The sequence below is a fragment of the Gossypium raimondii genome, chromosome 10, assembly GCF_025698545.1.
Source record: "Gossypium raimondii isolate GPD5lz chromosome 10, ASM2569854v1, whole genome shotgun sequence".
In the NCBI taxonomy this organism is placed as follows: Eukaryota; Viridiplantae; Streptophyta; class Magnoliopsida; order Malvales; family Malvaceae; genus Gossypium; species Gossypium raimondii.
The window spans coordinates 561255-585824 of record NC_068574.1 but is presented as its reverse complement, the minus strand read 5'-3'; the positions used below and the strand labels follow the sequence as shown (position 1 = coordinate 585824).

Genomic DNA, 24570 nt, shown 5'->3' with positions numbered 1-24570 from the left:
ATATATCAACATAATTTTTCAAAACATTCACCTCTTTTCATCAAACGGGCTACTCAAATTGCAGTAAGTATATATATAAAAAAGGTTGAATTCATTTTATTTCGTGAGAATTTATTTCCAATAATACTTGTATAAAAGAATTACAAACATTTACAACAACTAATGAATGCAGAAAAATGAAAGGAACCCCAACTTTATGACCATGCAGGTATATTACTACATTCAACAAATGATTATAATAGCCAAAAGAAAAGAAGAGAGATCCATTACCAATTGTGTTAGCCGTCAAATGTACAAAGGTTAAAGAAATGGCTAGTAACTCCCATGTGATCTAACAGATGAGATAGATTGTGCTGAAACCGAGGCGGTGGGACTGTTTAGATCCCGCTCGGGCTCGGGTTTTGGTTTTCCACTTAATCTTTCTATTGCATCTTGACATATCTCGTCAAACCAGTCGTCGTTGGGCAGCACGCTGACATACAATAACATATAAATCAGAATGCTTCAATGCCATTGCCAATACTATATATTGGCAGATCCCAAAGTCAGTACTATTATTCCCACTATTGCTCACATTTAGGATTACACGCCTTTAATTGCAGGAAAAAAAGTGATCCATAAAATTAATTGAACCAACACCATGCGCATTTATTCAGAATATACAAGCATTCTAGTTGTATAGCCTAAGGGTGAGAATAATTATGAGAAAACAACTCAATAAAAAGAAAATTAACTATCAGAGCATACCTATTTGGATCCATCCCGGTAGCAGCAAATGCAGCCATTGCTTTAGTGATTATTTCTTTGACAACTCTATGCAAATTCCTAGATAGGTAGCGACCTTGGGAAGCAAAGCCTATGACGAATTTTATATCCAAATACAGCTGCACATGTACAAAAAAAGTCCGATTTTTAACAATTGAATATATATTTAAAAACAGAAGAAGAATGATACCGAGAATACATGCCTGTTGTAATCCAAGTGGACCTAAAGGTCTTGGTCCTTCCTCAATATCATCCCAAAAGCTTTGATCTTCGGAAAGACATATGATGACAGATTCGGTGAGCCGCATCAATAGCGATGTAGCAAATCTTTCCCTTCCTACAAACATATCTGCTGCCAGGCTAGCCATCCTGTTTAGTTTTGCATAGAGTTCCTGAACGATAATGATATTGAAGAAAAAAAGCACATAAAAAATGAGCGAACCCCTTGCTAACACCCAAAACCTAGACTGTAAATAAAATCAAAGAATAATAGAAAAACAGGAGAATAAGCAAGCAAGAGACTAAGCATCCATTTGTGACCTCGTAGTTTTGTTTACCCAAAATCTAGTAGAAAACATGATTTTGTACAGGTATTTACATGGAGCTCCCAAGGCTACTCCCTCATTCACTAGGATTTTGCAAATATGATACCATAAACTACAGCCATTAACAAAGCCTAATAAGAACAAAACTACAGCAAACAACAGTTTTTCCCAGCATGTGAGAACTTTCTAACCAACATACTAAAAACATTGAATAAAAGCTGCATCAAGTATGACATACAAATCAGTTACTATTAATCGACAAAGATTTCAAAATCTGAAGTGTGAAATAAGAAATATAACCTTATGAACAAGGTGCTATGAGATGCTAAAAGCAAAGTTGAGTGGTAAATTAAGAAACCTGTTCAAACTAAACAAACAAGGCACCAAGAGAAAATGTATTTCATCTGAAATATATACATAAAGAATCATCAAAATCACCTGAAATATTAGAGATGGGAACCATTCCACCTCATCTGTAGTAGTATCCATATTGATGTACATTTCTGCAGTAAAATGGCTATCACCCTCTTCTGTGAAAATGAGATCTAGGGCATGTTGTTGACAAAACTTATTCTTTAGTCTCTCAACTGAACTCACAAGGCGCCTCTTCCATTCTCGTTGCTCAGGATGACGGTTTTGCCTATCTGAAGTTCTTCTACATTGGTCATCCTTGTAACTAGCCAGATTTGGGGACAGCTTCATGGCTGCTCGTGGAAGAAGTTCATCTGCCAACAATGATGCATTTGCTAGCAATGCAATTTGTTGGGCCTCAGTCTCAGCCATTCGAACAATTTTATTTCCAGTATCCTCAAAATTCGTTTCTTCATCCATCAAACCCGGCAATGCTTTAATGAGCATATTTACATATGAGTCAAACACTCGAAACAAACCTTCCAGTGTTTGCCCTCCCAACTCCATGCTTAATAGTGGTCCAACATCCTCGAAGAAATCCTACAATAGGAAGTAGAATAGATGTCATAATTAATGAAAGGATTAAATCCCATTAGATGACAAAATGAACAAAGAGAGGTGCATAAAACATCAATCTACAACCCCCCGACTGTTAACCAAGTGAGATATAAAACTAGAGCTGAAATGAACTAATACACCTCAATAAAGACCAATAAATATCATATCAAAGAAAATGGCATCAAACAACATTATTTAGCAGTTCGACATATCAAATTTGAGAATACTAATTAGCCAAAACAAGAGACAGATAGGCAGGCAGTTGGGAAACACTTTGTTGAAAACAGGCAAGGAACTATATCCATGCCAAAGAATGATTGTATTGGAGGAAAAAAAATTAACAGCATAACCATTAAATAAAGCCCATTGAGACTTGTAAGACTCCTAGGCCGAAAGGACCCTCGTACCCTTGGAGAAAACATATTTAGGAGAGTGAATTTTTATTAGAAGAAATCCCAAACATTTAAAGAGAGGTAAAGACTCGTTAAAGCCACATAGGAACAAAATAAATATTCAAAAAGTAAGTTCTAAACCAGCATGATCAAATGGTTAAAAAATACACTAGGCATCAAAATGCTAACATCTGAACTGCATTTTTATGTTGCAAATTTTGATTTCCAATTATCATGTGAAGGAACCACTTCTTAGGAAAAATATTTGTTCATCCACAACAAACACAAAAGACAAAGATATATTTATGTTAAATAAAAAATGGTTCACCTGGACCATTGAATTGAATCGATGAGCACTACTCGTAAGTTTATGTTGAAATATTGTTGTATTACAAAGGGATACACTAGAGGGCCAGCCAGATTGCCTAGTACCACCTGGGGGATAGGTTAGCACCCAATCATCAGCAGCAGCCAAAGCTGCAGTGCTTTCTTCAATTCTTTTCAGATTAGCATTGAGCGCCTGCTCAACACTAGGTCTAAAGAGTTTCAAAAGCACAGGACAAAGTGCCAAGCCACGAGCTTCCAACAATGAGCAATGACCTAAAGCTATCTGAACACATTCTGCAGCAGCCCTTAGACCACCAGCAGCTGCTGAAGAAGCCAATGCATGTCTTTTAACAAGAAGGGCAAAAGCCTCTGTTTGCTTTGTAGCCCACATTACAAGCTCCGAAGTATAAGCAGGTTCCTCACCAAAAATACGCATGGAATCACTAGCAGCTTGAGCAATGGCAGAAAACACCAACTGCGAGAGAGCAGCAGTATATGCTCCTCCATATGAGGTGCTTGATGGGTGAAGGCTAAGCATGTTATATTGATATCTTTGGAAATGTGCATTAAGGAGCAAAGTATGAGCACGTGGTCCATCACCAAGCTTTTTAAGAGCTAATATTGCTGCACGAAGTTCAGCACCGTGAGTAGAGGGTTGACAAGCAGCCTCAGCAAGCTGGTCAGCCAACTTTTGCTTGCGCTCTATAATGGCAGTCTCTAGAGATGCAAGTGCCTCAGAACTCAATGAATTTTTTTCCTTCCCTTCGGCTACCGCACGCTGTCCTTCATCAAGTGCTGCCAGAGCTTCATCTACTCTCTTCTCAGCTAACAAAACATCCAGGAGATCAGGGAATTGGACTGACCATTTCTCCAGATCTGAAGGCTCATTATCTTCAATATTTAAGAAGCCATTAGCTGTAGGATCTTCAGAAGCTTTAGGAGAAGACAAATCTATGTGAACTCCCTCAGCCAAACTATGAATCAATGTTGCTTGTGTTGACAGCAAATTTCTTATAGATGAAAGCTCTCCCTCTAAATCAGATATCTCCTTAGATGTGCTGCAGGAAAGAAGACCAAATGTCTTAAAAATCCACACCCCATTCAATTTCTACAGTGCTAGTATCCTCTAAAGACTAATGTCATCAACAGTAAGCAAAGATATCAACATCCTCTCCTCCTTCCCTTCAGATGATTCCAACAAAAAGAAGTTCCATTTACAAAACCTCTCAGAGACTTTGATTTCATGGTCAGTTCCCAACCCTTGCTGATTGGAAAATTCCAGGCCAAGGTTCAACTTCCCACCCAACATGAACCCTTAAATGTAACACCTCTAGAATTTCTATGAATGTAGCCATGTTAACTGTCTTTGTCAATGCTTCTAAAGAGATGATATACAATTCAGCATTAATTCTTCAGAAAAAAGAAGTATATATATATGCATGTATGTATCAACTCAAAATATCGAGTATGCAATAGGATAAGATTCCATCCTCTACATTGAAGCTCGATGGTTTACAAATGATAGGAATTTTGATAGAAGGGGATTTGGGGGAGTAACTGAATTGAGAACCAAAGAAAGGATGTGCGATTACATGATTTTGTGTTAGGCGGGAAAGACGTTTTTCTTGTTCACAAGATCTAGCTAACTGAATCCTTAATTGAAACAAAAGAAGCAATAATTAAATGAAATTGGATCAAATAAGCAGTAATTTATGAGAGCACTACAACAATAACTATTGTACTAGGTAGAGCAGAGGAAATGCCGAAATGATCTCCTTTCTTTCTTTTTTCTTCTAGTTTCAATAAACAAATAAAAGTAAATTGCATTAGTAATTAATTTGATTTAGCAACAACAAAGAGTATAACAGAGCAGAGTTGAGGAAAGCTAAAACATCTCACCGTATAAAGGCGGGGTAATTAGCATACACACTTTTACGCATTTCTTCAGCAGAAGCTCTCTTCAAATCCAACAGATACGAACATAATTGTCTTATTTCCTAAAGGAAGCAACGAAACCTTTTCATCGTTGAAAAACTGAGATTCCTTTCAAGAAAAAGAAACACAGAAAATAGAAGAAAGAAACCTTGTCGTCGAGAGAACACTTGGACTGAACAAAAGCATCGGCGTCGAAATCATCGGATTTGAAAACGTTAAGGCTTTCCTCGATCTTCGCGCCGTTTTCTTTCGGCGGCGCCGTTGGTCGCGTGGACCGTCCCGTTTTCGCCTTCGCCGTCGCCATTTCCTTCTTGGTTCTTCCTTTCAGCTGAAAATCAGATCGAACGGAGCTCAAGGAATAGGTTTTGTGGGAGATGAAAGGCAAGAAATGGATGGAAGGGCAGTTTGGGAACTTCAGAAGAGTCCAGCCATGGAAGACAGTTGGTGACTTGGGTGGAAAGCAGATAGGCAGCAGGTAGCCGCGGTTACAAAGAAAGCCAAATAATAATAATTCTTTTTATTTCTTGATAATAATAATCTTCATTATTAGAAGACATTTTCTCATTTCTGTAACGAACGATCAAATATTTTAAAAATTAATTAATAATTTAACTTGTCTAACAACCTTATTAATTTTTTAAGCGATAATATTACATTTGGTACCTATACTTTACGAAATGTTTAATATGGTACTTATATTTTAAAAATATTCAATGTAGTACTTAAATTATCAATATATATTTTATTATGATACATTTACTTTCATAAAATATTCAATTTGATATCTGTACTTTGAAAATGTCTAGTGATACCTAAACTATCAATATGTATCGATATGTGTTTTATTATAGTACCTAGTGTTAACACCGTTAGCATATTGTTAAACCAACCTATGAAAAATCAACCAAGCATATATGTTTAGTATTTTTTGTTTGTTTGTTTTAATTAGTTTTTCACATGATGTTATATTATTCACACAGGCTTCATGATTTGGAAAAAAGTTTCAACGTGTCAAATCTTCATTAGTTAGTTTAGCAATTTACTAACAGTGTTATCATCGGTACCATGATAAAACACGTATTGCTAATTTAAGTATCACATTGGACATTTTATGAAAGTAAACGTACCATAATAAAACACATGTTGACAGTTTAAGTACAACACAAGATTTTTTCAAAGTACATGTACCACATCGGACATTTTATGAAAGTAAATGTATCTTAATAAAATACATATTGATAATTAAAATATTGCATTAGACATTTTCAAAGTACATGTACCACATTAGATATTCTATGAAGTATAGGTACCAAATATGATATTATAACATTTTTAATAAATGATAAATGATTGATGTTGTTTAAAGATCAAACTTGATTTTAATTTAAACCATCGTATAAATTAATTTACTTAACTTATTCAACTATTAAATTAAATCGCTTAATATAACAAGTAATTATTAACACCGGATACTTTACTATAAAAGACATCACGCAGCTATGGTTAAGGGTGTGCAAATTTCAGGTAAAATTGAATTAATTCGGTTAACCGACCGAATTAACCGAAAAAGTTCGGTTCGGTTAATTTTTTTGAAAAAAATTCGGTTCGGTTAACGGTTAAGAGTTTAAAAGGGTCGGTTAATTTGATTAATGATAATTCGAGTCGATTAACCGATTAAACACCCCTAACTATGGTTGACTAATAAATTAGTCTCGAAGTATATGATATAAAAACAAATAAGAAAGATATAAACAAGAAAATAAAAAATAATGTTACTTCAAATGTAACTGCTTTGAGACATGTAGAGAATACTTTAGTTAACTATTAAAATAAGATGGCTACAAAAATGAAATTTATTTGCTAGAATTTTAACTCATTAAAAATCAAATTTTTTAAAGTTTTGGGTAAATTATATCTAAGGTAATTAGATTATTAGTAACTTCATGTTTTTGTCACTTAACTTCAAACAGTTATAAAATAGTCATTAAATTATTTAAAAGTTCTGATTTAAGTCATTGGGCTTAAAATCAATGGTGTACCTAAGGGTTGGTAGGGGCCCCGACCCCCCTAAAATAGAAAATCGTCTATTTAGGTCCTTTGGAAAATTTAAAATTTAAAATTTAAAATTAATAAAGGTAAAATTACGCTTTGACCCCTTAAAAATGATAAAAAGTTAATTTAATCTTTTAAAAATTATAAAGATATAGACTATTAAAAATTAAAATTTAATTTCGGCCCCTCTAAACTTTTTTTTGGTTTCACCCCTAATTAAAATTGTTGTTGTATGACATTCTTTATTTGCACTGCTTATATTAATCGAAAGCTTTGCTTTCTTTCTCTTCTACATTTCAATTCTTTTTCATGAAGCAACTTTCGACCTTACGAATTTACAAACTAAAATTTAAATAAATTTATTTTTTGATCTTCAACACTAACCGTCAAATCGATTTAAATTTAAGATGTGTTCTTCAAGTACAATCTACTATACCAATTATCATTTGAAACTTGTTAATTAAATTTAAAAGAAAAATTTAATAATTTAAATACAAATTTTAAAATAATTTAATGATAATTTTATAATTTTTTGAAATTGGACACAAAATTTAAATCTAGTAATGGTTTAGTCACAGATATTTAACCATATTATAGAGAAAATGAAATTCAAATCAATAAAAAAGAACACAAAATGGAAGCTTGATGTTGAGTGCAAGTGAAAAGCGAGGGAGAAAGCAAAAGATTCAAAGATTTGCAGCATATGATATGATATAGTTGAAAATTTTAAGCACAATTTTAGACGCAACTGCAAGAGAGGTTAGTGTTGGAATCGAGATAAGTATGAGGGTTTCTATAGGAAGCTATAACACTCCGTTATCTTTTGTGACGCCTATTTGCTCGAGACCAAGCGGCGGAGGCCTGATTTCAATCAGCTCACCGTCACACTCACCGCCGGCTCTTCGCCTATCCTCGTTTCCAGGTCAGTTTCGATTCCATTTAATATTACAAAAATCATGCAAGCTAGTACTGTGTTTTAGTGTAGTTTTGTGATTTCTGAATTTCAGGTCTAAGATTTTGCGGTGGAAGGAAGATTTCAGTTGGAGCTAGAGCAGGGGTGAATGGAGCTTCGGAGACGACGTCGTTTGAACCTTACTTGGAAGAAATGGATGTCGTCACGTTTCTTGATCCTCCTAACTATTTGATTCCTTTGGATCCTGGTTCTTATAATCCAGCTGCCTATCTCTGGTTTAGCTCTTTTCATTTTACATTTTTTCGTGCTTTTTGTTTGTTTCTTTAGTTATATTATAGGATTTGTAATGGAAATCATGTTCTCTTCTTCTTCAGGAAAAAAATTGAAGACATACCAGAGGAAAGACGTCATCGATTGCTGCAATTACTTAATCCGAGGTTACTTTTCTTCCCTAGTTTAATATTGGTAAAAAGACCTCTCCAGTCGCTCCCAATTTCAAAATTGAGCAAATTGATTCCTGTCAAAGAAATTGAAGCAATTTAATAGCTGTTAATTTTTTGAAGGGGAGCAACTAAGGACAATTAATGACTGTGTTAATGTTTTCTGTCAATTGTATATAATTTTGATTGATATAATAACAAATTTAGCCTTGTATGATTACATATTTTTCCATTTTAGCCTTAATTTTAAAAAATTCAATAAATTCAACCTCAACATTGACACAGATGTTGCGTGATAAATTTGTTAAATTAAGACCAAATTGATAGAATGCGTAATCTTTGAGGGCTAAAATTATTATACCAATTATAATCAAGTACGATTGATGGAAAACATCAAATTCGTAATTAATTGTCATTAGTTGCTCACTTTCGAAATTGACAAGGGTTAAATTGCTTTGATTTTTTTAGAGGGACTAATTTGCTCAATTTCGAAATTGATAGTGACTGGAGAGGTCTTTTTACCTTTAATATCAGTTGAAAAGTGCTTTTGAAAAGCACATAGCATCTAGCTTCTTTGTTTGGTTCTATTGCCTTGCTTCTACTTTAGCATACTTGAAAAGTATTTTTGGAAAGCACCTAACATCCGGCTTCTTTGTTTGGTTCTATAATTGGATGGCAAAAGTGTTTTATTTAGCATTGCTTCTAGTATAACATTGTTGTTGTGGCTGAATGTTTGGTTTTATAATTGGATGGCAAAAGTGTTGGTAAAAGTATCATGGAAGCCCCTATACTGGTAGTTAGATTGCATTTTGTCCCCTCTACTAAAAAAATGGGCAAATAGTCCCCTATATATTAGATCAAAGAGCAAATTGGTCCTATTTATTAAAAAATCCATCCATAAAAATTGGCATGGTTAACAAAATAACTAGACATAGTGACACATGGCATGCCACGTGTAGCATATGCTGATGTACATGAACTGGTTTTTAATAATAGAAATGGATGAAATTTTTAACAGAAGAATCAATTTTTTTTTTATCTAACATACAGAAACTAATTTGTCCATTTTTGTAGTAGGGGGGGTAAAATGCAATCCGACTCCAATACAAGGGTCTCCATGGTATTTTTACCCAAAAGTGCTTTATTTAGCATTGATTCTAGTTTAGCATTGTTGTTGTGGTTAAAAATTGCTTTTGAAAAGCATCTAAGAGACAGCTTCTTGCTTTGGTTTCAAACGCACTTTCGATGTTTTGAGTGACAAAATTCCTTTGTTTAACATTGCTTTTTCTGTCAAAAAGTACTTTTGGACGGTCAGAAATAATGCTAAATGCATACCATTGTTGCATTTCTAAGCCTGCATAACTAAAAGATGCATTACATTGGGAGATAGGATACTGAAACAAGTAGAAAACTGTAAAATTAGTTTAATTCAAGTGCTTCCGGAAATCAATTCTACATTTATGAGTATGCGATGCAGGCTTATTTCAATAGCTTGGGAGATAGCTGGTACACGATACCATGACCCAAAGTTTGTCAGGAAAACTGATTCCAACATTCGTTTTAATAAAGACGCTGCAATTCCGTTTCATGTCTATAACTGCAGAACCAGTGGAGGTAATTTATTTGAGTTATTGCCAACAACTTGGCAATTGGTATCACTTAATTCCTTTGCATTTATTTTCTGAGATTATGCTTAGAATTTTTCAATATTTAGAGTTTACATATTGCTTGCTGCCTCTAATAATGTGCATATATGTTGTTTCTGTTATGTGCTGGATATTCTTGTGAACTTCTCTTCTTTCTTTGTTAAAAATAAATAAATGTTAACTGTAGGTTAGTTTCGAAAGATTTAATAATGTGCTTCTCTCTACTAGGTCCATTTCTTATTGCTTGGTTGAAATTCTTCAAGAAGGTTAGTCTACATTAATATGATGAAGCTAGTCATTCTTTTTTCCTCATATTTTTTATACTCTCCCTCTGTAATTAACTATTTGAGTTGGCTGATTCTCTTCTCAGACTATATTTTATGGCAATAATGGGAAGACATATGGCCGTTTTTCCAGTAAGTATGTTTATCTCTGCTGGAATATGCTCTACTTTGGGTTGATTAGCAGGGTTAATCTAGTGTATAAGCCATTTCATATTAGTAATTTCACCCTCAGCTACAAAGGTTCTTGTTATGATTATTTCAAGGAAGATGAAGAAGACTGGATTAGATTCTTTACTATATTGATGCTTTGACGGTTGATGGCTATGGTTGAACTAATTTTAGTGAATACTTGACCATTTATTTAGAAATAGAAGTAGATATAATGTCAGATATTGGACATTAAAGTAGAGCATAAATAAAATTGTTGTTTGCTTTCTACTCTGTTTCACAGCCAATTTGCAAGAGCTAAGCAACTGAGTAACTCAAATTAATGATAATAGAAGGGAAATTACTACCTAATGAAAGCTTATACCTGGGAGAGTTTGGTTAATTAATGGTTATCTCTAAATGGTTAGAAAAAAATCATTTTGTTAAATAAGGAGAAATAATGAAATAGAATTTCTTGATCCATGATGCCATTGCCATTACATTGAAGAAATTTTAGTTCTGTTGCTTTTGCATACTCAAATGTGCTTCATGTGCTTTTTGATATTTAAAGGTACTAACAAGGAAAAAAAAAGATAAGTACTTATTGGTTGGTTTAGTCCATCGTTTCAATTGGCTACTACTGATACACAAATTTCTATCAATGCATCTTTAAATTTGAATTCAGTCAAGTAAAATTTTCTTTTTTCTCTTTTTACTATTATTTCTTAGGTGGATCAATTGTGGCTCAGTTTGCAAATCAGTTATGTCCCTTGTATTTTGAGGTGACTCAAATGAAAGAAGTAATGTCAACTGAACAGCCCTGTGATTTGGCATATGAGTTCGGGGATGGCCTCTTCGATCTCGATGAATTTCCAAGTGGCTTCCCAAAGCCAGGTGAAGTTATTAATTTATTAATAATTGCTAATTATGAGGTATAATGATAATTTAGTCTTCAATATTACATCTTTTGTTAATTTGACCTGTATATATTTTTTGAGTTAGATTTGATCCTCAACCATTTAAAAAGAGCCCAATTGTTTTTTTTAATGGAAATGTTGTTTAAAACATTAATTTTTAACAATGTTAGCATGAGAACCCTATGTGCCAGTTCACTTGTACTTAATGTTGATATGACAATAATATTCAAAAATAAAAATTACAAAAAAATCATAAAAATTCAAAAATTAGCACTCGTTATTTTCATGTGACCTATAATGTTTAAAAATATAATGTTTTAGTTAGCATTTTCATTAAATAACAATTCAATTCTTTTTGAAAAGTTGACGGTTAAGACTCTTTTTAAAAGATTAATGGTCAAATTTAACTAAAAGTAATAATGATCAAATTAACAAAAAAAAAATGTAAACTATAAAGGTTAAATATATCCTTCTGCCTTTTTAAAAAAGAAAACATTAGTAATATAATTGTAGTTTTGCAGTGAAACATCCATATCCGTTCAGTGATGAGGTTGTGATATACATCCGGCATATGGGACCTGGTGTTTTGGTAGGGCAGGCGTGGCAGGAAGGTAAAGAATTAGACCAAGTGCCACAAAAGTTATGCGGGGAGATTTTGATGGTAAAAGAATACAATCCTTCGGAAAATTAGGTAAAACACTCATTTGGCTTTGATTTTTTATTATATGAAGTGCATAAATCCTATGTGTAGGTTGTAGAGGAGAATGCAAAGGGGCAGGTAGGGGCCTCAAAATAAAAATTTGCATATTAATTTCCTTAAAATTATTATATTATTTATATATGCTAAAGTTGCACTTTAGCCTTAAAATGAAAAAAAAAATTGTAATATTAGAAAATATTAGAATAAAACAGATATTACAATAAAATTTATAACTTTTTTCTTTTATTGAAAATTATTTAATTACTATTTAAATATTTATTGCAATTTCTCTCAATAAACTAAATAGCTGTAGCCAAAGTCAAAGGAACTTGTAATATGCCAATTAAAATATCAAATTGTCCAAGTGATTCTAAATTATTGATTGCACAAAATGGTGTATTGTTCTATTATTTTCTGTTGTAGCTTTCCTTCTTTTGTAATTTTGAAAATATGGCTATAATAATAACTGTATACTACAGTTTTAAAAGTTGAATTTATAAAGGAAATTTTTAGTTGCAATAGTGTTTTTCTAACATTTCAAAATAAGCGTTAAGAAGCTATCATATACTCACACATTAACTTTTTATTTTATTTTATGTTTTCATGTTTTCTTACATATTCTAAAAATGTAAGTTTTAGATACCAATTTCGAATTTTTTTCCTAAGAAAAGGGACATCACAAGATTTAAATTATTACAACTCAAAACAAACATTTCATTTGAACATCTTGAGGGAGTGCTCACTCCTTGGATCACTGAAACAAGTTAAGGCAATTTCTATATTTATGATGCTAGCAATTTATTTAATTATGTTTATGAATTGTGTAATTATGTGGATGACATCTAGCCTTATTAATTAAGATCATGTCATTTAGGAAAATATATTCGGAGAATTGGATCGGACCAGATCACTTTTATCTAATTCATTGGATCGTGAATTTTGGATTGGATTGAAACTTTGTATTCTTAGCTGCCAAGAATCCATGTTTACATTATTTACTAGTATTCTATTGTATTAGGCTTGTTTCATTGTTGTTTAATAATGATTGATATAGATATTCTTATGTTAGCAATTCTCGAAATATATCTACATAATTAAGAGACTTGTATAAATTAATGTATTGAGAGATTTAACATTTAGTCTGTTCTAGTGAGGAACTTCACTTTGCGAGTGCATTTTGATAGTAAAATTGTTTGTGTTGTGATTTTACTTGAGTTCATGAGGATGAATTTAGTGGTGAAAGTATTGATCTTCAAAGTGCAAAGGTATTAAAATTTTCACGGGTGTGTGATAGATTTAGGATCACTTATTGCAAGTGTTGAAGATAGTAAATATTTCTTATTGAGCTAGACTTCGTAGACGTAGGGAAATTAATCTGCGTCTTGTAAAACTTTGCAAAAGGAAACATCACTAATAATATATACACGCCAATCAGTGTTGAAGACATCAAAAAAATGGCATGGCCTTTTGTGTTTATATAGTTCGGTTTCCTTACATCTGCAAAGCCTAACTTGGTGAGTAAATCCACTACCTTTTTTACCAATACAGCTAGTGAATAATGTCCTAACACTCTCGATATAAGAGCCTCACTTTTGTACCTAAAGATTAGATCACTTATCTCTAAATTCTCTCCTTCAGAGTTTAGGGTATAAACTCAAATTGTTTACTCTCAAATGCTCTCACAAAAATATGTGCTTTTGTGAACAATAAAGTGTTCTCTCCACCCTGTACAAAGCCTATACAAGCCTCTCAATATATAGAAGCTTTAGAGACTTGCTAACAAACTGGACATTTATTACAATCCAACTCCTTACCTATAAAATAGCAAAATACAATATATTAATAAAAACTAATGTAATTTGGACTATTGGAGATTCATTATTCAATGGTATGTTCAATGCAATCTTGAATTGTTCTTCACAATCTAAGATATTCAATTGCTTGATCTGAATCAATCCAACCATGAAGGAAAGATGCTTAAAAATTATTGGTCTTCAAAGTTTAGCTTGCATATATCCAGAATATCAATACCATTTAAAGCTCAAAGATTTTGTTTTAATAAATTGTCAACTCCAAATATGATAAGTAACATTATGTTGCAGTAATGATGGAAGTGGCCACATCTAATTGGCACTTAATAGGCTATTTCAAAAACTTGCCTCAACACATTAATTTTTGCACAATTTTTTTTTTAAAATTCTCAACAGAGGAACATTTTTGTCAATTGAAAATAAAAATACAAAGTCTAATTAGGAGAAAGAAATTGTTAAAAACAAAATTAAACTACTCTCGCCCTAAAAATCAAAAGTAAAATAACCAGCTTAAAAGAAAAACGTAAGAAACATCACTCAAAAAAATCCTCGAGCACAATAAAACACATATGTTTAAACACAGACTCATCATTGGCTTTGAACATTGACGGTGATTCACACTAACTTTGGTAAGTGCATTCTGAAACCATTAGCATGCTTTAAAACTTAATAATATAAGATATACACGCCAATCAATAATGTTAAAAACTTTCGAAAATAACATAGTCTTTTGTGTTTATTTTAGACTAGAAATACAACAACCATAAAATCTAAGTCGACAACCATATTTGGTGAAGTAAGAAAATCATAGTCAACATTTTCAATGCATAAATGATAGCATAAACGATTTCATTATCCAAAATAGGTATTGGACGTAAAAGGAGTACCAAAATCTCACTTTTATTATTCCTTAGAACCCCTCCAAACCCAACTACTCTCGACCTTCGTTTTGAAGTGCTATCCACGTTTAACTTACAGTTGAGGATGCCACCAATCAACCATGTACCATCTCACATTAGAAAACTTAAAGGACACACACTGCATTGGATCATCCCACCAAGTTTGCTCAAGGAAAAAAGTTGTAGAGGACTGGATTTAAAAAAAAAAGGTGTGTGGTACAATCAATATCCTATTTGATTTAATGGAAGAATGATTAAAATAAGAATAATTCTTAACGTGAGTGTTAAAATTAAAAAAAAAAAGAAATTTACGAAAGAGTGACCAAAATAATAATAATTTTTTAACAATAGTGCTAAAATTGAAAAAAGATATAGAAAGACCGGTTATGGATAGTTTATCCTTATATTTATAATAGAGCTAAGGGCGTTCATAGTTCGGTTAAATCCGAATTAATCGATCGAACTGATCTATTTAGTTAATTGGACGGTGGCCGGATTTAATTCGATCGGAGGTCGGTTAATAATTTTTTAAAATTTAGATTATCTATTAATTCGGTTCAAAATCGAGTAATTAACTGAAATAAATAATATATTATATATAATATATTTTTTGTATTAGCAATGTATTTTTTGAACTATTACTTTTTATATTAATCAAAATAAACAATATATATTATATTTTTTTTATATTTTATACTTATTTTAATAAAAATAAATATATATAAATTTCGTAACTAATTGAATTAATCAAAATATTTCAATTCTTTTTATATATTTTAAAAAATTAATTAATTAATTCTTAAACTTTTTTACATTTCAAATAATTTAATAGTAAATGATTTAATTAATAACCGAAAACAGGTTTTGAATAAGAGAGTTGTATATTAAATTGCAAAAATCAAATTTTACCCCGAAATTCACTTCACAGTCCACTGCATCTGCAACCCTTTTCCCTCCATAATCGAGGTTTAGGGTTTTTTTTTTCTTTTCATTTTGGCTTCTTTTGATTTAAAACGTGCAATGGCATCATTCTCACAATATTAAATCCAACATAAGCACGTCTTGTTTTGCTTCTCGTTGATAATTTCACGTTCTTATAATGTTTGTTTCCTGAGAATTTGCTCCAAAAAGGGGGAAAAAAGAAAAAAAAGAGATCAGTCTAAAAAGGTAGAAGCCCTTTCTTTTTTTTTTCCATTCGTTTAAATCTGATTAGTTTGGATTATTTCCTAATCTCAAATTCTTGATCCTTTGGTAGCAATGGCGGCGGAGTTTCCTGGCACTCCAGGCACTTCAGAGTCGAGTGTGGCGGACGCGCCACTGGAGGATGTTCAAGTATCACGCTGCTGTCAAGTGGTATGATTTCAAATTAGAGAAGCATATTTTACAATATTTTCATAATCTATTCTTTATTGTTTCTCTGTGTAAACTTTTTCTTATTTATTTCAGTGGAAAAACAAATATTCGAAGGCAGAAAGGGGGCGAGTTTTTCTAAAGCAGGGAATTCGTATACTTGAAAAAGGATATGATGATATTCAAGCTGAGAATTTGACTCTTAAGAAAGGTAAAAACAATGCGATTATGTTTAACATCATTTTGTTGATTTCATAGTGTTTGTTTAGGGTTTTAATTTTATAATGGGTTAATGTACAATTATATAATAAGTTCGAAGGATTTAGCTGAAACTTATGTCTGCTAATGGTTGTTTTCATACATTTATGCTAGTCTTCGTCCATCAATTGTGAATCCATTTATGTTGATATTTTATATTAAAGGAGTAGATGTTCAATTTGAAGTGTCCTGCAATTTTTGTTATAATTTGTTGCTTTGAACGTTCAGCATATGAAGAAGAACAGGCACTAACGAAGGTAGAGAAAGAGGGCAGAGAAAAAGAATTGGCTTTAAGAGTTTCATTAGAGAATGAGTTATCTGTTTTAAAGTCGGAGATATCCAACTTAAAGAAAAAAGGAGTTTCGGATATTGAAGAGAAAATTGAAGAAATAAAGCATCTTAAAGCTAGAGTTTCTGACATGAATAAGGAAATAAGCTGGCTCAAGGAGCTTGTTGAGAAAGAGAAGAAGAGGGCAGATTTGGAAAAGAGGAAAGCTGCTGAAGCATCAACATATGCTGCAACTGAGAGGGGTAAGGCTGGTGAAGAACATAGGCTAAAACAATTGGAGACACTAAGGAAAGATGTTAGTGAAGCAAAATCCAAGTTGGATTCAGAGAAGTCAAAGATTGACGAGGAAACTAAGAAGCTACAAGAAGAGAAAAAGAAGGCAGTTGAAGAAAGAAAGTTTGTCGATTTGGAGATGGCTAAAGCAAGCGAGTTGAGGAAGATTGCTGAAGAAACTAAGAAAAAGGCTGTTGACGAAAGAAAATGTGCTGATTTGGAGATGGCTAAAGCAGAGAAGCAGAGGAAGATTGCTAAAGAAACTAAGAAAAAGGCTGTTGAAGAAAGAAAACGTGCTGATTTAGAGATGGCTGAAGCAGTGAAGCAAAGGAAGATTGCAGAAGAAAACATGAAGAAGGCTGTTGAAGTAAGAAAACAAGCTGATATTGAGATGGCTAAAGCAGAAGAGCAAAGGAAGATTGCAGAAGAAAATAAGAAGGCTGTTGAAGGGGCCAAAGTGGAGGAACAAAGGAAGGTTGTAGAAGCAACTAAGAAGAAAGCTGTCAAAGAGAAGCTGCACAATAATAATTTGACCAAACAGCTAGAACAGGCCAGGAGAAGGAATGAAGAACTACATAAAAATTTACATGAACTTTCTGGCTCAAGAAATATGGAGGAGGCTCCTTTTGACCAACCTGATCGAAATACGATTGCTGCAAAAACAGAAAAGACAGCACAATTCAAGGTGTTGAAGGAAGATGCAGACAAGTCAAGGGCAGTTTCTGGTTCTTTACAAGTTGAGGATATTGGGAAAGAGAAGACTATTAGTGAGAGAAAAAAAGCAGATTCAAACACGAGGAAAGCAGAAAAGAAAAGAAAGCTTGTGGAAGTGAATACAAAGACGATGAAAAGAGAACACCGTGGTGATCATCTATCAAAGCTGTTAGAAGATTCTAAGCTGAAGATTAATGAACTGCAGAAGCAGATACATGAACTCTCATCCAATGAAAAAAAGATTGGTGAATTGTTTGTTTCATCTAACAATGGCATTAGTGCTGAAGTAGCAGAAGTAAAGCTTTTGAAAAAACAACTGAAGTTTGAGAAGGAAAGAGTAAAGCATGCAAAAGATGTTGGTAGGCTGGAAAAATGTCGTAGTAATCTTTTGCAGCAAGAATTAGGTTGCATGAAGCTCAAGTTAATTCAACTTTTGGACCGTTTGGATGCTGTAGATAATTGTTTCTTAGCTCCTGCTGAAGGTATATATGACATGGAAAAGGTTAGTTTCTGTTACTATTCATATCTCTGAGTGTCTTTCTTTATTCTCGTATTTTAGATCCTTTTGTCCACAAAATTTCAATTATTTTCCCGATTGATGACTGTAGTATCGTAATTCTTTTTTCTTTTTCTTTTTGAAAGCTAGCATACTGTTTTGGCATTTGATACTATATTTTGCTACTGGGTGTTTTGGCATTTCAGTATTATTGAACTGGTGGGTAGAGTATCTGTTTGCTTTCAATGCTACTTCAATTTGTGGGTGGTTTTGATGATATGGTTGCTCTTAGTAATTTAATTTCCCCAGCGTGGAAAAAACTAAAAAATCAGAAATAAAGCCTTTCAAAATAAAGGATGGAGAAAGATGAAGAAAATGAATAATGTGGAGAGAGAGAGAGAGAGACGGAGGGAGGGATTTCATCATTACAAGTTTCCTTGTATATTTTATCTCACGTTTATCCTATGATTTTGTGTAATCTGTACCTTTTCATAAATTTTTAAAAAAGAATTTAAATCTGCTGTCTCATCTTAGTATGTTTTTTTTGTTTAGATCAATTTAAAATGCATAAGGTTTTCGTGTAGTCTTACAGTGTTCTGTATTTTCATTATTGTTGCTATTTCTTCCATTGATTCTGATCATGGTTGTACATGGGATTTTTTATATGCTCTGCAGGCTGGGGACTTTTCAAGTATACAACGAACAAAGTTGAAAAAAAAATTGCGCAGCTTAGAATTACGGCAAACATGTCTTCAAACTGAAAATCAATTTCTTAAGACTAGGTACATGGATACCACTGCTTCCAATCCTCTTGGGGAAACATTTCGACTTGATGACCATTTGCTTCCTATACGAGGAGGGAACTGTTGTGAATCTATCACAGGTATTAATGCTAAATTGGAGTCTCTATTTGGAGGCTCTAATAAAACAATGTTACAGAGTTCTGCAATAAATTCCAGTACAGCTTATTTTTCTGATAGACAGTTGGTGGGGTCACAGGAAAGGGGTGCTCATTCAGTTACCACATCAGCAAAACTGGGTGAAGAGAACTTAAATTTACAACCAACTGTTTCAAGCATGTCTGGTGAAGTTATGAAAAATAGGTGCAGTGAAAATCCCGCTGTGGTTGCTGAGAATAGTGTTAAAAGTCCTCTTGGAAGAGTTAAGGGCCGTGTTAGGAAGAGAAAAATGATGCTTGATACTGTAGAATGTATTAAAACTTTGTGCTGTGAGAGTAAGAAGTTGCATTTACAGCTTGAGGACAATATTTCTGTTTTGCATGGTATGGTACAAATGGACAAACCCAGTGAAGAAGCAAAATCTTTGAGATGTAACCTGCAAGATATTGCATATTCTGTGCATGATAGATCTCGTAAGAGAAGAAAAGTATCTCATGAAGAGACTTTAGCTATGGAGCAATATTGTGATGGTCAGCAGATTAAGCAGATGCAAGGTTGCTCTGAACATTTGTGCAACCCTGATACTATTGATCCTAAAACTATGGTTGGTTTTGAGGAAATAGTCTACAAAAACTATATGAAATTGCTGGATTTGGATGATGCTGCAGAGGAAGAATGCTATAGGATGGCAGTAGAAAGGCCTGTATCTCCAACACTTCCTGAAATGGAATTTCCTGGCATCAAATCATTCGAGGTCGATGAATTTAGACCAGTACAGGATGAGAACTGTGAAAGATTCTCTCTTGAAAATGAAAATCCTGCATCTTCTGATAAGTTTGATGTTATGAATTTGAACAGTTCCATTCAGTTGCAATGTAGTAGGGTTGACACTTCACCTAAATTACAACATGAGAATGGGTGTTCTTTTGGTTCCTTTGACTTTCTAAAGCGTAATGAGAAGGGTTTTTGCAGTACTTTGCTAGTGGAAAGAGCTATTTTAAGCCATTCCCAGAACTCTGGAGTGGACGTGGAGATGTCAGTTGCTCCTAGTTCTGGAGATGGAGTGGTGAACATTCCATCTGAAAGTGAAATTAGATCCACCATTGAAAGTACTCCAAAATGTGTTATGTTCTCTGACATCAAGGATGATAGCAGTCTCTCTAGAATTTTTCGTGCCACTAAAACTTGTATGGTTCAATGCTCTTTGCCTGCTTGGAAACAGTTTGTTGTGCATAGAATTTCACATGCTCTTAAACTGGAAGAGGAGCTTTTACCCAGGTAAGTGTTTTGTTGTCATCAAGATATGCTATTGTGTCTGCTGCTGAGGACTGTCTATGAGTTCTTTACCTCTTGCTTGATTCATTCTGATGCCTGCTTGGACTCCCAGAACTGTTAAATTAATTGATGAGTAGATGCCGAGCTTGCTTTCTAAAACTTCATGGTTTTTTGTTTCAGGGAGAAGGCTTGTGTATTTTTCTCATTGGTACTTCTCAACTTCTGTACAGCTACATCTAAGAACTGCTCTCTGCTTAAGGATTTCATACCCTGTTTACACTTGTTTGCTGAACACATTAATGAAGGTACCTTCACAATTTTTATCTGTGTCTAGGTTATGTTTGATTTGTTGTATCTAGATTGGTTCTTATAATTTGTTATTTGGTTGTTTCGGCTTGGCTTTATTTAACTGTTCTTTTGGTTTAGTGATTTCTGATGCTGAGGCTAGAAGTGTGGTGGATGAATTATGTTTGGATGAACTGCTTAGTTTAATTGAGGAATTTCTTATAGAGGGGAGAGTTATGTTGTGTGCTGCCCCGTCTTCTGAGACTTCTGTTGAATGTGATTCAAGAAGACATGCCATTTTCGATGGTTCAGCAGTAGTATTTACACATGAAGCTGCTTCAGCTGACCTTTTGGTGGCCGGTAGCATTATATTGGGTTCAATTTGTGCGGCTGCTGACCGAGCCGGCTTTCTTTGTGAAGCTGCATATAGCATTTTCCGGATGCACAGATATGATACCTCGGTGGTTCTGGTTATTCTTCATGCGTTTGCTTATGTGGGTGGCAATAAAATGTTCACCTTAGGAAATTATAGTTTAACAATGACTGTATTGAAATCGATAGTCATGTTCCTTGAAAGTGAACGTGCACCGATGGCTACAGCGACTCATTCGTTTGTGGGTGATGTTCTACCTCAGTTCCATGCATGTGTTGGATGCCCATTTTCTAAGGACGCCCTTTCTGTAGATATTGTCATCTCATTGCTCTTCACAAAGCTTCAGAATTTTGCCCGGTCAGGATTTATGCATCAAAATCTGAAAGCAAATTCATCGAATTCAAGTGTCATGTCCATTGAGAATATGGCTGAACAAAATTTGAGCTGTCTCCTTGACATGAATGTATCCTGTTGTTTAGATAAGTGCAGTTTGGCTGGTATACGGTCTGGATCAGTTGTCACTGAGACCTTGTGTGACATCAGTGACATCTTATCATTGATGGAGCTGCTTGCATGCAATATGGTAATTTTTACCTTTTTCTTTTATTATAGAAAACGCAGAAAAGAAAATTAGCAAAATGGTAATATTTGGCTATGAATTGCCCCTGGCTGAATCAAAAACTTTGAACTTTTTATATTAAAATATCTTAAAAGTCTTCATGATGAATGATTTTTTAAAGATTTTAAAGTAATAAAAAAGCCTGAAAAGAAATGCCATATGTTTTGGTTTTAGATTTTGCTTCCTAGTTGTGAAATTGTTTGATCTTTTGTACTGAGATTTTAACTCATGATTTCATGAAAACAGAGCTGGAACTGGACATGTAATAAAATCATTGCCCAGCTATGGAGTACCTTGGAGTCATCTGCTCTTGAGAACCTTAGTGTTGCTATCGTTATTCTTCTTGGTCAACTTGGGAGGTATTCTTGGATTAAATTTTGCGTTTATCACTTTTCCTGCTTTCTCCCTATTTGTATGTCAGTTGAAATTCAATGTAGGTTTCCTTAAAAAAAAAAGGGGGTTAATTCACTTTTTGGGGCCTGAACTTGGCAATTGTTCCCACATTGGGGTTTGTACTTTTTTTTGTCCAAGTTAGGCCCTGCAGCAATTGTTCGCACATTGGGGCTTAAACTTTTTTTTTGGTCCAAGTTGGTCCCTAATATTTCCTTAAAAGTCCCAAAATTTAGGTCCTAACGTGGGAACAATTGTCAAGTTCAAGCTCCAATATAATAAAAATGGCTAAGTTCAGGGACTAACTTGGATAAAAAAAAGTTTTAAGTCCTATGTGGGAACAATTGTCAAGTTCAAGTCCTAACTTGGACCAATAAAATGTTCTGGCCCTAATGTGGAATAGTTGCCAAGTTCATGCTCCAAATAGGTGATTTAACCCCCAAAAGAAACTTGAATTTAGCTTTTAGGTGGGTATTTAGAGTTTAAAAGTTTGAGACAATTGTTACTGATCAGAACAAAAAAGTGAAATGTTAAAGCAGAAGATTTTCTTTTACTGCAACTTTCAGAAATCTTAATACTATCCTGAAAATTCTTGGCAATCAGTTTAGGATTCAAGAATCAAACCCAAGCCAAGTCAATGATTACTTAGTCGTAAATTTGAAAAGATAAATTTGATCATTTGTGGCACAGTCACGAATTTGGGAAAGCTTTGAATCAGTAAAAGTACCATGGAGGCCCTTGTACTAAGAGTCTAATTGCATTTTGCACCCTCTACTCAAAAAAATGGGCAAATTAGTCCATGTACATTAGATCAAAAAGCAAATCGATTCCTCTGTTAAAAATTCCATCAATATCTACCATTAAAAAATGGTCCATGTACGTCAGCATGAGATACAAGTAACATACCATGTGTAACTATTTGGTCTGTCAGCGATATTAGTTTTTAACAGTAGAAATGAATGGAAGTTTTAACAGAAACAACCAATTTGCTCTTTAATATAATGTATAGGGACTAATTTGCTCATTTTTTTAAGCAACAGGGGCAAAATGCAACTAATACAGGGGCTTCCATAATACTTTTACCTCTTTGAATCTATTGGTAAATAGTATTGTTAAACCAGAGAATGGCTGTAAATCCTTAAACCAATACTACTATAGCTCAGAAAATCCATATTCCTTCACAAATCTCATATAACTTTCATGTCTGTTTTTAAGAATTGGAGTGGATGCTGTTGGATATGAAGATAAAGAGGTCAAAAACTTGAGAACGAAGTTAAACGCTTTCTTGTTGCGGGAGACTACTATTAGAGCCGGTCTTCCCATCCAGCTTGCGACTGTTGCTGCTTTGCTGGGGCTTACATCTCTCGATTTGAACAATATTGAGCTTGTTTCTACCATGTCAGGTCAGTTTGTTCCTGCAAATCTTTTAAAGAACTGGTTTCCTTTGTTGACCGAAGAGCAACAAGCAGTATCGATTAGGCTCTTCCAGTCTGTTGATTGAAATTAGTTGCATCATGGACTTGCACATGGAAGTTTGATATGCAAGTTGCAAAAATTTTAAAATCAGGGTACATTCTTTTGTTGAATGAATATTTTTGCAGAAATCAGTAGTTTCTCCTCACTTGGTAGGTTTTTGGGTTAACCCATTTGTTTCGGTTTCATATGTTTACTTGTTCATAAGTAGTATCGAGGCGTAATTGTATTCTATCGCCACACCTTCATGTTCAAAGAAAAAAAAGAAGGAAAATTCAACTTTCGAACTTCTGTTTTTGTGTGTTGCATATAATTTTCTCCTTGCAATTTCATGCTTTGAAAGTGTTTCTGATCTATTGCAATTTGAAAATATTTTGGTAAAAGTATCTTAGAATGCACGGATTGCATTTTAGTTTATCTGCTTAAAAATGAGCAAACTTGTCCATTTACTTCACAAAAGAGGAGCATATAGTCTCTTCGTTGAAAATGCTAATTTTTGTGTTTAAGGCATAAGAATGAATTTAGCTTTTTAACTTTTTCACATTTATTTCGAGCAAATTGTGTTTCAACCTTTCAATCTTCAATTCATATGGAAAAAAATTGAAAGGAAAGAGATTTAGTTCATATTTTTCAATGATGTAAAAATCAAACAAAGGAAAGAGATTTAGTTCGTATTTTTCAATGCTGTAAAAATCAAACCAGTTAGATCATCAATTTTAGCTTCCAACAACAATTAGATAAAAAAATAAAGAAAAGCATAGACGATTATATAAAAAATAAAAAATAATAATAAAAAGGTTTAAATTACTTTTTGGGGTACATTGGGATCTAAATTTCTTTTCAAGTTAAGCCTTGAACTTAACAATTATTTTCATATTGAGGTTTTAACTTTATTAGTCCAATTTAGTTCTTGAACTTGATAATTGCTTTCACATTAGTCCAATTTAGTCTTTAATATTGTTTTAAAACCTTAACGTTTAGGCTCTATTATGAGAATAATTGTTAAAGTTCAAGTCCCAATATGGGAATATTTTTAATTTCAGAGACTAATTTAGATGAAAAAAGTTTGAACTGCAAAAATGTTATTAAGTTGAAGCCTAAATATATAAAAAAAGCTAGCAAATTGATAAAAGA

General features: G+C 33.4%; 3 protein-coding genes across 3 annotated transcripts; 2 read left to right on the top strand and 1 right to left on the bottom strand.

Moving 5' to 3' along the window:
- Positions 1-72: 72 nt before the first annotated feature.
- On the bottom strand, positions 73-5442 carry LOC105776577 (exocyst complex component EXO84B). The gene is made up of 7 exons (XM_012599306.2): positions 5082-5442; positions 4898-4995; positions 3000-4056; positions 1749-2261; positions 969-1157; positions 748-884; positions 73-472 (listed from the first exon to the last, which is right to left on the bottom strand). The coding sequence occupies exons 1-7, from the start codon at positions 5235-5237 to the stop codon at positions 313-315; spliced, it is 2310 nt and encodes a 769-aa protein (XP_012454760.1). The 5' UTR covers positions 5238-5442; the 3' UTR covers positions 73-312.
- Positions 5443-7588: 2146 nt separating this feature from the next.
- On the top strand, positions 7589-13221 carry LOC105778027 (uncharacterized). The gene is made up of 9 exons (XM_012601578.2): positions 7589-7907; positions 7993-8173; positions 8273-8335; positions 9816-9952; positions 10213-10250; positions 10355-10400; positions 11145-11309; positions 11854-12023; positions 12907-13221. The coding sequence occupies exons 1-8, from the start codon at positions 7769-7771 to the stop codon at positions 12021-12023; spliced, it is 939 nt and encodes a 312-aa protein (XP_012457032.1). The 5' UTR covers positions 7589-7768; the 3' UTR covers positions 12907-13221.
- Positions 13222-15652: 2431 nt separating this feature from the next.
- On the top strand, positions 15653-23723 carry LOC105777166 (uncharacterized). Its single transcript, XM_012600273.2, has 9 exons — positions 15653-15909; positions 15998-16095; positions 16189-16303; positions 16579-18128; positions 18798-20299; positions 20477-20601; positions 20723-21537; positions 21820-21932; positions 23179-23723. The coding sequence occupies exons 2-9, from the start codon at positions 16000-16002 to the stop codon at positions 23462-23464; spliced, it is 4602 nt and encodes a 1533-aa protein (XP_012455727.1). The 5' UTR covers positions 15653-15909; positions 15998-15999; the 3' UTR covers positions 23465-23723.
- The last annotated feature ends 847 nt before the right edge of the window (positions 23724-24570 follow it).

Bases quoted from the DNA above. Each gene is read 5' to 3' on its own strand.
- LOC105776577 (XM_012599306.2), bottom strand. From the start codon at position 5,237: ATGGCGACGGCGAAGGCGAAAACGGGACGGTCCACGCGACCAACGGCG. The intron at 1,158-1,748 runs GTGATTTTGATG...ATTATCGTTCAG, and splicing joins TCCCATCTCTAATATTTCAG to GAACTCTATGCAAAACTAAA. The intron at 885-968 runs GCATGTATTCTC...GTACATGTGCAG, and splicing joins GTCCACTTGGATTACAACAG to CTGTATTTGGATATAAAATT.
- LOC105778027 (XM_012601578.2), top strand. From the start codon at position 7,769: ATGAGGGTTTCTATAGGAAGCTATAACACTCCGTTATCTTTTGTGACG. The intron at 8,336-9,815 runs GTTACTTTTCTT...TATGCGATGCAG, and splicing joins CTGCAATTACTTAATCCGAG to GCTTATTTCAATAGCTTGGG. The intron at 10,401-11,144 runs GTAAGTATGTTT...ATTATTTCTTAG, and splicing joins GACATATGGCCGTTTTTCCA to GTGGATCAATTGTGGCTCAG.
- LOC105777166 (XM_012600273.2), top strand. From the start codon at position 16,000: ATGGCGGCGGAGTTTCCTGGCACTCCAGGCACTTCAGAGTCGAGTGTG. The intron at 20,300-20,476 runs GTAAGTGTTTTG...TTTTTGTTTCAG, and splicing joins GAAGAGGAGCTTTTACCCAG to GGAGAAGGCTTGTGTATTTT. The intron at 21,933-23,178 runs GTATTCTTGGAT...TCTGTTTTTAAG, and splicing joins CTTCTTGGTCAACTTGGGAG to AATTGGAGTGGATGCTGTTG.